This window comes from Carcharodon carcharias, chromosome 10, assembly GCF_017639515.1.
Source record: "Carcharodon carcharias isolate sCarCar2 chromosome 10, sCarCar2.pri, whole genome shotgun sequence".
In the NCBI taxonomy this organism is placed as follows: Eukaryota; Metazoa; Chordata; class Chondrichthyes; order Lamniformes; family Lamnidae; genus Carcharodon; species Carcharodon carcharias.
In genome coordinates, this window is record NC_054476.1 from 128,199,996 (window position 1) to 128,218,003 (window position 18,008).

General features: G+C 43.6%; 1 protein-coding gene across 1 annotated transcript; it reads left to right on the top strand.

The window, feature by feature from the left end:
• The first annotated feature begins 3,393 nt into the window (after window positions 1-3,393).
• LOC121282877 (fibrinogen-like protein 1-like protein) lies at window positions 3,394-17,317 on the top strand. Its single transcript, XM_041196689.1, has 3 exons — window positions 3,394-3,505; window positions 4,894-4,952; window positions 16,604-17,317. Exons 1-3 carry the CDS (start codon window positions 3,394-3,396, stop codon window positions 17,270-17,272), a joined length of 840 nt encoding a protein of 279 aa, XP_041052623.1. The 3' UTR covers window positions 17,273-17,317.
• The last annotated feature ends 691 nt before the right edge of the window (window positions 17,318-18,008 follow it).

Genomic DNA, 18,008 nt, shown 5'->3' on the forward strand with positions numbered 1-18,008 from the left:
ATGCAAAATAAATCTAAAAACATAATTAATGATAAAGGCTTCATTCAGCAATGTTATTTACAGGGAGGTGGTGGTATAGTGGTCTTGTCAATGGGCTAGTCCATAGATCCTAGAGATCCTAGATCCTCTAGATGCTCTAGATCCTAGAGATGACAAAAGATATTCGCTTAACAGAGTTGTTAGAAAACATGCTTCAGAATTGCCGGTTCTATGTTGAACTAGGTGGGAAGCGCAGCAGGTGGTGTATTCAGAAGAATGGTCTTCCTCAGGGAAGCGTGCTTGCACCGCTGCTGTACAACATCTACACGAATGACCAACCTATTGACGGTCTCACACACTGTTTTATATATGCTGATGACTTATGTGTCACTGCCCAAAGCACTGAAAGAACGGTATCCAGCAAGAAAGAGTGACTCCATCAAACATCAGATGAGAGGCACCCTCTGTATGGTCATACACCTACACCCAGCCGTCTAAAGTCAAGGAAGAGCTTCATGAACAGTGTTGTTCCATTACAATCAACCCCAACTGAAGCCTGTATCGCCTTGTGGAAAGACCGGCTCGCCAGCCTCGAACAACCCCCAGCGATGGAAATTCTATCAGATGAAAGCCTTCCCCCAGGAACTAATTGCAACTGGGCAACCCGGAAGTCCCTTAACAGACGTGGAATGGTGTAGGTTGTTCAAAGGTGTCACTAAGCAAATGGGGATATACAACCCGCCCGACAAGTTGTGAATGTGGAACTGAGCCACAGACTATGCAATATCTCCTGCAATGTCTATCGTTAGAGGAACCCTGCACTGTTGCAGACCATGGCCGAATTCAACAACAAGGTGCAAAAATGCGTCCAGTCCTGGCTGGGCCATGTATAGACTGTCCATGGACATGATAAGAAGAATGGGCTAGTATTCCAGAGATGCAGAATAATGGTCTGGGGACCTGGCTTTGAATTCCACCATCATAGATGGTGAAATTTGAATTCAATAAGAATCTGGAATGAAACGTCTGATGGTGACCATTGTTGATCATTGTAAAAACCCACCTGGTTCACTAATGCCTTTTAGGGAAGGAAATCTGCTGTCCTTACCTGGTTTGGCCTACACATTGCTCCAAAACTGCATTTAGGGGTGGGCAATAAATGCTGGCCTGGAATGAATTAAAAATTTAGCTGGTGTGCTAAACTTTTCTGACATTGATACTTTCCAAATACTTTTCTGACATTGGCATTCACCCCAAAACATTGACCCAAATCTTCCAGTCAGCATCAGAACCACTGCATCCCACTTACCCAGATACCCTTAAAAAGGCCAAACCTCCAATGCAGGATCCCCTCAGCACAGGAATCCACGGAGAGACCTGTGAAGAGAATCTGCGCAGAGAACACACCTTTTTTTCATGACATCAGCTCCCATATTCAGGTAAGTGTTTCAAGATCCCAAAGCTTTTTGGTGTGTTAGGAAATGAGCTTGTGAGTGAAAATATGCATGAATGGGTGAATGAATGAATGAATAAAAGGGGGAGTAAGTGAATGCATAGGTGGATGAGGTCTTAAGGTGGGTAGGTGGATGAGTGGGTAACTGGGTCAGGAAGGTTTTCTGGTGGCTGGAGGTCAATCAGTTAGCCAGGAGGGCAGCGAGCTGGTTGGGGAAGAGAGCATTGATAGGGAGGAGTGGGGTGGGGTGTTGGTTATGGAGTTACCCAGCTGTTAGACTGTCTAACATTTTCTGGGGAACTATTAAGGTAAGTCATGCATAGCTGTCTAAAATCTCCAACTGCATCTCAGAGTCAGAGGCATTAGTGCAGGGTTCCAAGCAGCAGGAATTGCCCATCAACAGTTTAAACTTCCTGGGCAATTTCAACGTAAATCGGCATGTCAAGACCTCTGAAGAGTCCTGACATGCATCTTCGGTCTCCGATGATCCAAGACCAGTAGATTTGGGCCAATGTTATGATACACAGGAGAAACTTTAGTCCAATTTAAACCATGTTATATTTAACTTGAAAATGTTCACGGCTGACACTGGGTTGAAAAGTCAAAAAATTTACGTTCCTCAATGTTGATGTCATTCAATTGAAGACAAATTCTCCAAGCATGTAAAGTTAACAGTCTTGTTTAATCACTTAACAGTTTTCCTAATGTAAAAATGACTAGAAGATTGTTTATGATGAAACTTTCTGTTATTATTCTTTGCTGTAGCCCCCATTAAATATGTACAGGTGAAGACCATTTTTTTGGACTGCACAGATCAACTGGATACTGACCTGGGGTCATTTTGACTTTGTGTGCTAATGTGGAATGGGTGACAGTGTATGGAGAGAGGTAAAATAGACTGCCAATTCATTATAAACCAGCCCAAAAAGTCAAAACTTCCTCTGATGAGTTCCAATTCAATGCTGGTAAAATGAAATGTTTCTTTCTTTGAACTTCTGTTGACTTTTCTTCCTCATATATAACTATAAATAAAACAACTAATGAACCAGAGTATGTTTGAACCTGACATGTCATTCATAACATTCCTTACTAGAATCATCTGAAAATCCGACAAGATAAAAATAAGTCTTTTATACTCTCACAATATTCACCTAAGGAATGTAACATGTTGAGATTTTTAATCAAGTCCATCTCTTTACCCTCATTATGTTTTCATTTTCGTGTGTGGAATGTTAATCACAATAAGAGTTTGTTGTGGAAAAATTAATCCAGGCTGGTCTCTTGGTTAAAATTGGTTTACTTCCTAGTAGCTTTCACACAAAGTGTTCCAGTTGTACCTTTTTATTCTATTTAAATTGGATAATTATTGCCCATCACCTATTTAACCAACAATTGGTTTTAACAAGATGATTGCCATATTAACATGGAACTCACCTTGTAGCTTTGTGACAATGGTGCAAATCAATTAGGAAGAATTTTCTCTCTGCTTCTGTTCTTTTGGAAACAAATTCAAAAGTCATTTTTCACACCTAAAGGCACAGTAAATGGCAAAGAGTAGAGAAATGACCAGCTAGTGGCACAAAATGTAATAATGTGGCAAAATATAGACAAGAGATACGTTGCCATGGTGCAATGTTAAGATGTGTTATGTGAATACAATACAGGCAACATCTACATAGCTTTCTACCTGCCTATACCTATCATTGCTGTGTGTGTCCATGCTATTGTTGGTTGCAAGTAGGAAGGGGAAGGCCAACATTGGGAAGCCAGTTGAAGACGACCAGCACCTGTTAAAGGCAGTGCATTCTGCTGGGAAGAGCTGCAGTGTTACCTCATAAGCTAATAGCTGAAGCAGGGAGAAAGCAAGCACCAAGGTTCACTGACACAACACTAAAGACATTGGTGCAGGAAGTGGAGAGGACAGCATCATCCTTTTTGCTAGGAGCTTGGGGAAGGCGGAAATGGCACACAAGGTGTCAGTTTGCTGGACCATGAGGTTGCAGAGGACTCAAATATGGACTGTGGTCGGCCAAGATGCCAAAAAACCGGATGGACATCCATCAGAGACGGCTGGTACACTGGACAGTCTGCCAGACTGTTTGCCCACAATGTGGTGGAGCATAGAGGAGTTTATTTCCAACTTGGCACTTCAAGCTTGCTCTGTCATTCAATAAGATCAAGGCTGACCTTTTATCTCAAACTCCACTTTCCTGCTCTATCCCCGAATCCCTTGATTCCCTGAGAGATTAATCAAATCTATTGATCTCAGTCTTGAATTTACCTAATCAGTGAACATCCTCAGTCCATGAACCAAATGATGTGAGGAAGGAAATACTAAGTGAAAGAAGTCATTGAGATGGAGGTTGTAAGAAGCTGTGGACTTTTGGAACTTGGTGAATGGGGAATGAGGGATTTGACAGTGGAACTGTTCTTTGATTAGTTGGCCTCTGAGAGCTCGGCAGATACGGGTTTTCTTGGTTGCTGACACTCTTCCCGCTCTTCTTATTCACTCTTTTCATCCTCTTCCTGTTCCACCTCCTGAATTTCTTGTTTCAGGGATGATTATAAGGGCTAAACCCTGGTGATAGTGAAGTTGTTGAGCTCAGGATATGATGAAATATCTGAATGACAGCAGTCTGGGCTTCCATCAGAACTGTAACCACAGATTCCATAATTAAGGATCCTGTTTACTGAGTACTGATCAACCATGATCAAACAGGCTGAATGACCTATTCCGTTTCTTATTCTATTTTCCAACCTCCTCTCCAAGATACCTGCCAGAGTTTCCTGTAGCGTGGGACAGACATGTACCCAAGATGCATGTGATGTAGGTGTTTGCCAGACATATGCAAATAAGGTGCTCACCCATTGACCCCACAAACACCAGCAGGACAATTGTTAAAAACTACCGGTGGGTTTAATCCCACTATTACGCTTGTTAATTTTGACCCCACTATGTTCAATAATATTTCCTCCTATTGAAGCTTAGGATCCCATTTCATCACAGCTAGATGCACCTCTCTCTCTCTTCAGGTACCATGTTGGTGACCATGGACCTCCATATTTTGATCCATGTTTATGTTTGCCAGTATGCCTTCTGTAGCTGCAGGAGACTTTCCCATCCTTGTTGCTGCCACAGTGTATTGGAAGAATTTACAGTCTAATAATCAACCTGTTTGGCTGTGGTATGAGCGCACCTTCTGTGGTTACCAAGTCCTGGAGTGAGACTTGAACCCAGAGCTTCTCACTCACAGGTACAGACACTATCCACTGCACCACAAGACAACCCAGATGTGCCTTTATCTCTTCCAAGATACTATAATGGCATATTTTTTTCCATAAGGTTTTTTAACTGCTGGGGAAGTCTTTGCATGTATAAACTGAATGTTACAGTGTCAGTCTATATAGTTTCCACCAACATTTTCAACATTAACCTTCCCTCATTATGCTTACTGTTTCAGAGTCTTTAGCTACAAACCTTGGTTCCGTCACAACAGTGGTTTTGGCACTACTGGAGCTGGTTGAGATGAAAAATAGTTGGAGTGCTCCTGTTTACTTGCAGTGTGGCCCATGCCCATGCCCATCACCATGTTTTGAGGTCGATAGAATGGGTGTCATGTGTGTGCATGCAGGAAGTATATAGAATGGGCAGACTGTAATATCAATCAACATCAAATGCTGATTTAATGCCTGACCTATCATTTTTGATCTCACAGGTGCTGTCAATGCCCCCATTTAAACACAGAGCTGAACACATGAGGCATCCCTCACTATTTAAAGGCATCACTATTCAGCTTGCAGATTAGCAGCTTTAGACTATCTACTTGCTGTTACAGACTAATGGAGGTGCTGGGTTTTTGAGAGTAGGAAGTGTTGATCAGTAAATAAGAGTAAATCAATAGGAAGTGTTGCTGGATGTTGGGAAGACATCTGTGTGCTTCTGAGTATACTACTTGCTCCCAGTCATGGAGGCTATATTTGCAGTTTTCCTAAAACTGCAGCATCAGAGAGAGATGAGGCAACAAAGACAATAAGCTGCTCACAGAGGAAGAAGAGAGTGGATTTTCAACTGGAAGCCTTACCCACCTAGGGCCATCAGGAAGCACTTCTACCTGCACCTAAGCCAGAGCAGTACATTCATTGGCTACATTTCACTAAAGGTGCACTCCCAGAACTGTGCCACCTCTTTGATCTGGATCTGCAGCCTCAGAGTAGGACAAGGACAGTGCTGCTCGTGGTCATCAAGATGGTCAGTAGATCCACTGAAACATTTTGCGGTTTATGATGCATCGCTGCTCCTGGGAGGTCACAGAGTCCAGAGGGGATGGCACTGCCTTCTCTCTCAATGGAAAAGCGAGATGGTGGAGTGTCCCATGGTGCAAAGAGCCATCAGCTGCATGCACATGATCCTGAGAGTGTGACACCTCAGTGGGGAGATGTACTGAAACTGCCAAGGTCACCGCTCACTCAATTTGCATTTCGTGTGTGACCACACCTAGAACATCCTCTTGGTAAATGTTTGCAATCCTGGCAGCAGTGATGATGCTTTCATCTTGCTTCAGTCTGCAATCCTGTAATTTTCCAGCCAGAAGATGGCCGCTTGGTGACAAGGTCCATCCGTTGTATACATGGATAATGATTTCCGTCAGCAACAAATGACCAGCACTCAAACAAGAGGCCCATGTTCCAATGAGGAATGTTGTTGAATAGACCATTAGGGTGATGAAGCAATGGTTCCGCTCCTTGCACTGCTCGGTGGAGCCACCCAGTAGTCACCAGATTGGGTGACCCAATCCATGGTGGTCTGTTCCATCATCCACTACCTGGGCAGCATGAGGGTGCAGCCCTTGCCACTTAGGCTTTGATGATAGGAACATAGGGGCAGCAGTAGGCCATTCAGCCCATCGAACCTGCTCCACTATTCACTTAGATCACGGCTGATCATCTGCCTCAAGACCGCTTTCCTGCGCTATCTCCAAATCCCTTGATGTCATTAGTCTCCAGAAATATATTGATTTCTGTTTTGAACATGCTCAGTGATTGAGCTTCCACAGCCCTCTGGGGTAGAGAATTCCAAAGATTCACCACCCTCTGACCGAAGATATTCCTTCTGATCTCAGTCTTAAATGGCCTACCCATTAACCTTGAGATTATAAACAAAAACAGAATTACCTGGAAAAACTCAGCAGGTCTGGCAGCATCGGTGGAGAAGAAAAGAGTTGACGTTTCGAGTCCTCATGACCCTTCGACAGAACTTGAGTTCGAGTCCAAGAAAGAGTTGAAATATAAGCTGGTTTAAGGTGTGTGGTGGGGGGTGGGGGGGTGGTGCTGGGGGTGGAGAGAGAGAGAGAGAAGTGGAGGGGGTTGGTGTGGTTGTAGGGACAAACAAGCAGTGATAGAAGCAGATCATCAAAAGATGTCACCAACAATGGAACAAAAGAACACATAGGTGTTAAAGTTGATGATATTATCTAAACGAATGTGCTAATTAAGAATGGATGGTAGGGCACTCAAGGTATAGCTCTAGTGGGGGTGGGGAGAGCACAAGAGATTTAAAAATATTTAAAAATAATGGAAATAGGTGGGAAAAAAAAATCTATATAATTTATTGGAAAAAAACAAAAGGAAGGGTGAAGCAGAAAGTGGGTGGGGATGGGGGAGGGAGCTCAAGACCTAAAGTTGTTGAATTCAATATTCAGTCCGGAAGGCTGTAAAGTGCCTAGTCGGAAGATGAGGTGTTGTTCCTCCAGTTTGAGTTGGGCTTCACTGGAACAATGCAGCAAGCCAAGGACAGACATGTGGGCCAGAGAGCAGGGTGGAGTGTTAAAATGGCAAGCGACAGGGAGTTTTGGGTCATTCTTGCAGACAGACCACAGGTGTTCTGCAAAGCGGTCGCCCAGTTTACGTTTGGTCTCTCCAATGTAGAGGAGACCACATTGGGAGCAACGAATGCAGTAGACTAAGTTAGGGGAAATGCAAGTGAAATGCTGCTTCACTTGAAAGGAGTGTTTGGGCCCTTGGACGGTGAGGAGAAGAAGTGAAGGGGCAGGTGTTGCATCTTTTGCGTGGGCATGGGGTGGTGCCATAGGAGGGGGTTGAGGAGTAGGGGGTGAAGGAGGAGTGGACCAGGGTGTCCCGGAGGGAGCGATCCCTACGGAATGCCGATAAGGGGGATGAAGGGAAGATGTGTTTGGTGGTGGCATCATGTTGGAGTTGGCGGAAATGGCGGAGGATGATCCTTTGAATGCGGAGGCTGGTGGGGTGATAAGTGAGGACAAGGGGGACCCTATTATGTTTCTGGGAGGGAGGAAAAGGCGTGAGGGTGGATGCGCGGGAGATGGGCCGGACACGGTCCCCTCCCCTTTCTGCTTCCCCCTTCCTTTTGTTTTTTTCCAATAAATTATATAGATTTTTCTTTTCTTTTCCCACCTATTTCCATTATTTTTAAATATTTTTAAATCTTTTATGCTCTCCCCACCCCCACTAAAGCTATACCTTGAGTGCCCTACCATCCATTCTTAACTAGCGCATTCGTTTAGATAATATCACCAACTTTAACACCTATGTGTTCTTTTGTTCTATTGTTGGTGACATCTTTTGATGATCTGCTTCTATCACTGTTTGTTTGTCCCTACAACCACACCAACCCCCTCCACTTCTCTCTCTCTCTCTCTCCGCCCCCCCCCACACACCTTAAACCAGCTTATATTTCAACTCTTTCTTGGACTCGAACTCAAGTTCTGTCGAAGGGTCATGAGGACTCGAAACGTCAACTCTTTTCTTCTCCACCGATGCTGCCAGACCTGCTGAGTTTTTCCAGGTAATTCTGTTTTTGTTTTGGATTTCCAGCATCCGCAGTTGATTTGTTTTTAACCTTGAGATTATGTTCCCTTGTTTTAGACTTTCCAGCCAGGGGAGACATCTTTTCTATATCCACCCTGTCATGCCATGTAAGAATTTTGTAAGTTTCAAACAGGTCACCCCTCATTCTTCGAAACTCTAGAGAATACAGACCCAGTCTCCCCAATCTCTCCTCATAAGACAGTCCCACCATCACAGGGATTAATCTGGTGAACCTCCATTGCACTCCCTCTATGGTAAGTGTATCCCTCCTTAGATAAGTAGACTAAAACTGTACACAATACTCCAGGTGAGGTCTCACCAAGGCTCTATACAATTGTAGCAAAACATTTTTACTTCTGTACTCAAATGCCCTTGTGATGAAGACCAACATACCATTTGCCTTCCTAATTGCTTGCTGCACCTGCATGCTAGCTTTTAGTGACTCATGAGCAAGGACACCCAGGTCCCTTTGAACATCCACACTTCCCAACCTCTCACCATTTAAGAAATATTCTGCCTTTCTATTTTTTTCTACCAACGTAAATAATTTCACACTTAGTCACATTATATTCCATCTGCCATGTTCTAGCCCATTCACTTAGCCTGTCCAAGTCCTGTTGAAGACTCCCTGCATCCTCCTCACAACTTATATTCCTACGCAGTCAACCCAGTAGAAAAAGGAAGAGGAGGAGGAAGAGAAGAGGCAGCCAGCATATCCGTGGTCCGGGTGGGCTGTCAATGAGTTTATCATCAGACTGTAATTTCCCAGAATAAAACCCCAGATGGCCACTGCTCAAAACTTGCCCACCTTCCCATCCCCTGTTACAGACCATCACTGCATCCTCTTGGCACAGTCCTGATATACAAACACCACAAACAACTAGTCCACACTAACTTTATTCAATGACACATCCAATACTCAATATAATAATCAATTTATCACCCATGTACATTCCTTTAGTGGCTGCCTTGCGTGGACCTTTGCTTGGCTTACTTCTCCTGCACATTGCCTCCCCACAGGCTTCAGTATGGCTAGTGGAAGGCTACTGATCCACTCACCCTATATCTTTACTTCCTGCCCATCAGCAAACTTTCTACACACGCTGCTACATTTGCTCATATCCTTAGTTGGATTATGAATTGTGACCCTGCCACCTGGGCATTAAAAACGTCCTGGTCTCTCAGCATAATGTCCCATGGCCCATTAAACCACAAACATATAGTAAAATGCATGAAGTAACAGACACATAGGGTGGAATCATCGCAGATTTACACTAAGTGCAGAAGCGGTCGGATAAGACACGCCAGCCGCAGTGTCGTGTTTCATACCATCTCATTCCAAACCTGTCGGATTAATTATGCGTTCCTGGGAAACACACTATTTCCATGGCAGGCGGGCTCTCATTTGTCCACCACAGCATCACCTCACTGCTTCATCATACCGGGCACCATATTTAAAGTGCAGCCACGCACACACATCTCAGTGCTTCCAGCCCACAACTACTGCAGGGAAGATGTCCACGAAAGGCAAAAAGACTGCAGCCCCCAGGTTTAGTGACGCGTCAATGGAATGCCATTTGGATGCCATGGAGGCCTGCCATGATGTCCTTTATCCCTGCTCTGGCCACAGGATGGGCAACGGCGTGATCAACTAGGCTTGGGAGATGGTGGCAGTGGTGGTCAGTGCCAATGCTGCACAGAAGAGGTTGGCCATCCAATGCAGGTAGGATGAATGATCTCATCCATGCAGCCAGGGTAAGGCAACCATCTCATCAACCTAAATGCACACACTCAAGCTCATCACACATTCACTGGCATCTCACTCACTGTCAGCTCAAGGGACGTCGCCACCCATTCTCTCACACACACCCTCACATCTCCATCTAGCCACATCTCCTCTGGAGACTGCCTCCTCAGCCCTCACCATCTTGCAGCCACTTGCACAGATCAATATGTGCCCCCACACACACCCTGGGATACCCTCCTTCCCCAGTACAGCACTCGTCCTTTAGCCTCTTCCCTTGCCTGAGACCACTTCTCCCCCTTCACCAAGCAAGAGCTTGCTGTGCAGCCATTGCTGATCTGGTAGGTAGAGTCCTGCTGTGAGTCCCCTTAAAAGTGATGTGGTGCTGTCTGTAAAGCCTGGTGCTGATGACTACGAGTGCTGAACGGAGTGAGGTATGCAAACAAACCTTGAAGTCCTGAGCAAAGTGAAGCCCACCAGGTGCACATTGCTTATGTGCTGTTGTGAAGCACATTGGTGTGTTTTCCTGCCAGCATTGGCAGACGATCCGAGGGGGTGGGGCAGGAGGGGTGGGATGGTGGCAAGGGGGTGCAGTTCCGGCGGGCGGGCCTAATAATATTACAGTGAGGTTCCCGATATCTGACGGTGGAGAACACAGTCCGCCATGCGTGGACTGAGCGGACAATCACGAACTGGTTTCACACCATTGTGAAACCAATCACACCATCTTGTCCGCTAACGCCACTGAAGACACCTGACGCCAGCAGGCACAGAAAATCTGAATGCTTACACAGCCTTAATAATAAAGCACATCAAATCAGAATATAATGTGCTCCATATTTTCACAGAGGCGAACAGGGGGAAACCCTGGACACTGATCCAGTAGGCCTTTCTGATAATTCAAACCTGTTTATAATATTTCCTGCAAATTTTCAACAAGTCTATCATGCTACATTTTATTCAGCACCAGAAAAGTCCATAGAACATCTTGTATTCAGAACCATTGCCCTGTATTCACACTCAGTCCTTGTCTTGTGGATCACCGTCATTGTGCTCATACTCAGGCTTATTGTTGAGGCTCGCCAGCCTTGTATTGAGATCACCACATTTGTATTCAAACTATTTGTTGTACTAGAAAATCAACTCCCTTGTAACTCTTTCGAGTACAAACACATTTCCATCTGTTCCTATTCAGATGAAGTTACATTGTTTCATAGTTTGCCATTGTGAGATTTGAACTCTTGATGTTACAAGCCCAGTACCATAACCACTTGGCTATTTAGGCCATTCACACTCTGTTCACAGCTTCTGATTTTGTTTTTCTTCTCGTGTTACATAAGCTGGGGTGTTGAGCGTTTGAAGAAAATGAAAATAGTATCACATATGCAACTGATAAACTGCCCATTAACTCTGTGTCTTTTTTTACAAAAGCAATATATTAATAAATATGGATGACACACATTAAGGCATAACAACATAAAACGAGATTAAATTAGCCTATCTATCTTACCTTCAATTTACCCTGCATTAGAATTGTATTCATGTTGCTCTCTTCTCTCCTCAAACTTAATCATTGATTCCTTGTGCGACATGATCTTTTTCATATGTCAACGACTCCAGAGCAAAGGAATCAAGTGATACAAAGTCGTAAAGTTCTCAGTTATAATCACATCACTGCATAACTGGTTTTCTTCATCTAATACTCCATGAGGGTTATTTTTGCCACATATTAAGGCACTAAATGGGTGTAGTGTTAATATGACGAATGTTTGAAAGTTGGGATTTAACACGTGATTTGGGTCCTAATTGCAGATTTGAACTTGCCTGGGAGTGCTAACCAGAAACCTGCAGGTTTAGTACTCAAATGCTGACAAGGCATAGTTTACTTGGAGTATCTGTACTGCTTTATCTGACACACAGCAGCAGGTTGCTAGATGGCTCAGGGGCCGAGGGAGAGGGCGAACAGGTTCTTGGATGCTGCACTGGAGGCCCTGGTGGAGATAGTCCAGCGAAGAAGAGATTCCTTATACTTGCAGTGGGATGACAGAAGCCACCTCATCCTTCAGCCCTCTCTCCTGCAGCAGCTGGTGCTGTTCTGTTGACCTCATGTCCTCCTCCCATTCCTCATCCAGACCAAAGGGGACCGGTCCCAAGCAAAATGCTCTTGACCAAGTATTCCCTTTCTCCTGGTGACTCCCATGAGGTGTCCAATAAGGTAGAATAACACACCACTAACTCTTTTTAGGTAAGGTACTCAAAGAACTTCCAGAATAAATGCTGTTCGAATGTTGGTGAAGTTTTGACTAAAGTGTCCCAGTAAATCTCCCGATGGGTTGCAGAGGTTCTCTTCACAGCTCCAGCTGTGAGCGAACATGAAATGGTGAGTGCCCCTTTAAGTAGAACTTGGAAATCAACATTGATACTGTGTTCACTCCCAACCAGCAGGTCACTGTGAGGAGAGCATTAGATCATAAGACCATAAGACCACAAGACTATTTTTAGTGGAAACTACCAAAATTCGACGCATCCTCTTCAATGGATTCCAGCAGGCATTTCAAGTGGCAATCAGCTATTTAATAAGCCTCTGGATGGCTGTCCACATCCCTGATATAAACGGCTCTATAAAGATGGCCCCTTGTGCCAAATACAGGCTAAACCAGCATTTCAGCTCAAGACTCAATCTCGGCTACCTGGTTGCTTCTTTAATTCCTAAAGTATTGAGTGATGATTTCCACCATGAATCCAACCATATGCTTCCCAAACTATTTATTCCAATAAGAGATTTCACTTCTTAGTCATGTGTGTGTGAGACAGCAAAAGGTGTCTGGTACCCTGAAGCTGAGCAAATATCAGCCAGAGATAAAGAGAAGAATGGGAAAAATATAGTAATCATGACTGCAGTGCTTAAAGGGTTAATCAGGCATTCTAGTTTAAAAAATGTTTAGCATGTTCTGTCCCAGTGTCAATATCAAATTACTAAATATCTCAAGCATGTGCATCGAGCAGGCTGCTGGAAGTACTGTGTAGGTGTGTCTATGCAAATATATTCAATGCTGCTACACACTGGGTTCCTTTGGAAGTCCTGACCTGTACACCGATGCAGTAAATGCCAGAGTGTCAAAGGCTTGGGCCTTCTTTGTGATACTTACCCGGACACTTATCCTATATTGTCCCGCTGTTAATTTCTGTTATAGGTCAGTGACTATCGGCAGAGCCCACCCCACCACACCACCTGCACACATCCCCCTCCCCACCACATATACCCAACCACCCCGCCAAACCCCAAGCTGACTATCCATCCACCTAACTAGGCTGCAAGGACAAAAAACGTTATGGCCCTAATTATGCAATATTGACAGGGGTGGGTTTTCTGAGCAGGGATGCAAGTTTTCTATCTGGAAACCCAGAAGACCAGGTTTCCCCGCATGCTGCCAAGCCTGGAAGACACAATGTGAATATTCTTTTGTCAGGAATCCCTGCTCAGAAGTTAGGATGATTGATGGACGAATATGAACACACAAGTGGACATATGAATTAGGAACAGGATTAGTCCTTTCGGCCACTCGAGCCTTCTCCGCCATTTGATAAGATCGTGACTGATCTGATTGTGGCCTCAATTGTACTTTCCTGTTACTCTATATCCTATTACTCCCATGTCAATCAAGAATCTATCTAACACTGTCTTAATTTAAACATTCCAGTGAGATAGGGAGCCTTCCAGAGCAAGCCACAGTTGCAGGTATGGAGTCTGCAGCTGCTCATGGGAGTTTTGGGGGAGGTCGATCTCATCATTTGTAATGCTGTCTCATTATTTGTAATGCTGTTTGTTTTGTAAATCTCAGGTTGTGCTTTCACTGCAATCATTTTTCTTGCATTGGGTGCTGTAAAATGTGAAGAGGAAATTGCTAACATGCATGTGTTGCATAACGAAGAAAGGTTCACCCAAGCTCTCACACCAAGACCTGGATCTGGTTAGTATTTGAGGTCAATATTTTCCCTTATGATCTCTGCTAAGAGTTAATCACCAAACTTGGCTGGCTTGATCCAAAAACTAGTTGTGAGAATAGAGTCAGGCTCCATCCCTCTCCCTGGCAACAGCCTGAGGTTAATTCAGTTTGTTTGCAATATTAGTGTCACTTTTGACCCCAATATGAGATTCTACCTCATATTCATGCCATCACTGAAACCATTTATTTCCACCTCAGTAACACTGCCTGACTTGGCCTTTGTCTCAGCTCATCTGCTGCACAAACTCTTAGTCACAGTGTTACCCCTAGAGTTGACAATTACAATGTACTCATGCTGGTCTATCCTCCATAAACTTGAGTTCATCCAAAACTCTGCTGCCCATGTCTTAATTAATACCAAGTCTTGATGTTAAAATTCTCATCAATATTCCTCTAAGCCTGGTCTTGAGCATCCCCAGTTTTAATCGCTCCGCCATTGGCTGTCATGTCTCCAGTTGCCTAGGCCCCAAGCTCTGGAATTCCCTCCCTACACTTCTTTGCCCCTCTATATCGCTTTCCTCCTTTAAGACACTCCTTAAGTCTTATCTCTTTGGCCAAGTTTTTGGTCATCTGTCCCGAAATCTCCTTAAGTGGTTCAGTGTCATACATTATTTTATAATGCTTCTGTGAAGAACTTTGGGACATTTTATTACGTTAAAGGAAATATATGAGTATAAATTATTGCTGTTATTGAATAGATCAGAAGTACATTGCTAATAGCTCTACTACTGCAAGACATTAGAATTACACCACAGGATAACATCGTATGAAAACAACACAATTGAAATCCCTGTCCTCCACTATTAGGCAAGATATAACCCATGCACTCTAAATAGGTTAATACCTCCATTAAAATAGTGAATAAAGACTTTCAAACAAATGCAAAAAGTTTTTCTACTTAATTATCCAACATTTCAAAGTTGACTCTTCAAAAGACATTACCAGATGATAATGACTCTTTGTAGCTCTTTCGAGTACAAACCCGTTTCCATCTGTTTCAGATGAAGTTACATTGTTTCATAGTTTGCCATTGTGAGATTTGAACTCTTGATACTCCTTTGAGTAAACCTGTTTCCATCTGTTTCAGATGAAGTTACATTGTTTCATAGTTTGCCATTGTGAGATATGAACTCTTGATCTTGGGGTTACAAACCCAGTACCATAACCACTTGGCTATTTAGGCCAAGCATGACTCTTTGTAGGCTGCACTGCCATGTGTAGTACACTAAATAGCTGCAGCTGTCAAACATGCCAACGAATGCTGCAGTGCTGGTGTCTCATACTAAATGGAGCAGAAGAAATTAGAGAGATAGACCATCACTAGCAAATGTCAACATCTTTCTCAAATGGTTGAAAACTACAGTGACAAAGCAGAATTTCGAGTACTTAGGCTCCCTCCAGTTCTCTTTGAAATAAAGGACAAGAACAGGAATGCACTGCACCCAAAAAGATCACTGCTGTTCACATGGAGTGATCCCAACTTTCAGAAAATTGGATCCTATCCTAAGCTGTTAATCGAACACACTGTAGGAGAGAGAGGAGTGATTATTGAAATGTTCTCCAAATTGAGGAATGTGACAGTAAGTTTCCCTTGGATGAAGGAGTAGTGAGTTGGTTATCCAAGTTTGCAAATGGCCCTAAGCTATGTGACACAGATTGCTGCAGCCACTGTGAAAGATCCCTGGAACTTGAAAAAAAAATCAACCACAGTGAAAACCTTGGCCAGAGGTGGGTTTGTGAATATGAAACCATGGCGTACCACATTGGTGATGCACAAATTGGGTCCTAGTCCTTCAGTGAAATCATTCACTGGCACCCATCTCCCTACTGAGGTCCAAACTAATACTGGCAGCCCCTTCCCCTTTAATTAAATAGGCTGCAGATTGTTGCTGAGGTAGACTCTCCCTTTCCACTTTCACCTCTCCTCCCTTGGTCACCTCCTACATGCTATTGCCCTCCCCTTTCCATTTCAACTCACCTCTCTTCTCATTTTCCCCATTCCACAATCCTTTCTGCCAATTCCTTTGCTCAGCCATCCTCACCATTCTATGTTATTCCATTTTCCTGTTCTATCCTCCTTATCCCCGTCCCGCATCACCCCATTCTTTCCCCAATCCCTGTTCTTCCCTCCTGTCTTGGTTCCAGCCAACCGCTCACCCTATCCCCTTTACTCTTCCCCATCCCTCATTCCCTTAATTCTGCCCTCATTTCCCCTTCAACAGTTTTCCTACCCTTCATGTGCTACCTGTTTCCCTCCACCCTGATCCTGTCCCTCTTTCTGTACACCGATCCTCTTCATTTACCATTCTCTCCCCACCCCATTTTTCTTCCTCTTTCTCCCTTCCTTGGTCATCTTTCCCTATCCCTTCCACCTCTTAGTCTGTTCCCATTCCTCCTCCTTTTCTCCCACACTTTGTGACTTTCTCACCCTCCACAACAGCAACACCCCCACTCCCGACTCCCGGCTTTGCCTTTTCTTCCTCCTTACCTTGTTCCAGTCATCTCCAGTCTCGCACTTCCTTCCATTCCTCTGCACTCTCCTCCTCATCATCTTTCCACAACCCTTTCTCCTTTCAGCATCAAATCAATAAAACAATCTTACATATTGCATGTTATCCTAAGGATTGCAGTGGTGTCAGTGGTAAAAGCGGACCTCACATTATCAAACCTAACGGATCCCCCCCACTTGTTATGTATTGCGACATGAGTACAGACGGTGGTGGATGGACCATGATTCAAAGGAACAATCAGCCTACAGAAATTAACTGGGCAGAATGCTGGACAGCCTACAAGTATGGTTTTGGCAATATCCTTCGGGATCACTGGCTGGGAAATGAATATGTATACAAGATCATAAAGCAGAGAAATTACAAAATAAAGTTTTTGCTGAGGGATAGGTACAATAGACTGCGTATTGCTAATTATGACTCATTTGCTATCGGAAATGAAGTAAGTGGTTACAGATTGAGATTAGGTAGATACTCAGAAAATGCCGGCAATGCTATGGTAGGAAATCAGAACACCGTTGTACATGATAATATGAAGTTTTCAACATTGGACCGAGACCAGGATAGGTCATCGTCGAACTGTGTAAAATCTTGCAAGGGCGGCTTCTGGTTTAATAATTGTTACAGGGTTAACCTGAATGTAAAGACATCAATCTACTGGTATGGCTTGTGCAATGGCAACTGCAAGTCTTCCCAGATTCTGATCAAACCTGACAATGTGTGTAAGCAGTATAATTAACACAAGTGACATAGAACTGATGAGTTCCAGATGATCCTTCATCCTGATGATTGGAAAGAAGTCCTGAGTGCTTTACACAGGCATGGCTCTCAACTTTATGTCTGTGCATCACTCTGGCCCACCTTGGTGCTCTCCGTTTGAAAATTATTTCTGGCCTGTCTTCAAAACAAGAAAGCAAAATAATTGGGGTAGATTTTTCTTGTGTATTTGGATTTACCTAAATTCTCTTTTGGGGAGCTGAATTTGTGTGTGAAATGCCTGATTTAGAATGAAGTGAAATCAAACCTGTGAACTGACAGCTAGCTGTAAGTATAATTGCTCAAAAAATCAGAAATCATCACAAACAAAACAAATTCGAAGGCTACTCTCAGGTTTCTACCAATTTGGATCTTTGTTATAAATGCAAATCTGTAATTTCTCAAAACTATCTTCAAATGTTTTGACACATTCAATGAGCAGTGCAATTTTGTGATGGTTGTTTGACTGTGTTCATTTTTGTCACCATAAATACCAGCTGTGGGCAGGAATAAGATCCAGATTGAAGATCAGATGATGCGTGAAAATGTAGAGCTACAAGTCTGACTATTTACAGAAATTGGTGTTTCATTCTGTATTTAATACTGATTAAAATGCTTATGGTTACAATAAAATCGACTTCAATATTTCCGCAGGACTGGGGTACACGAATTAACTAGTTAAAACTAGTTAAAAACCATTCATTAAAAGAGTGCACCCT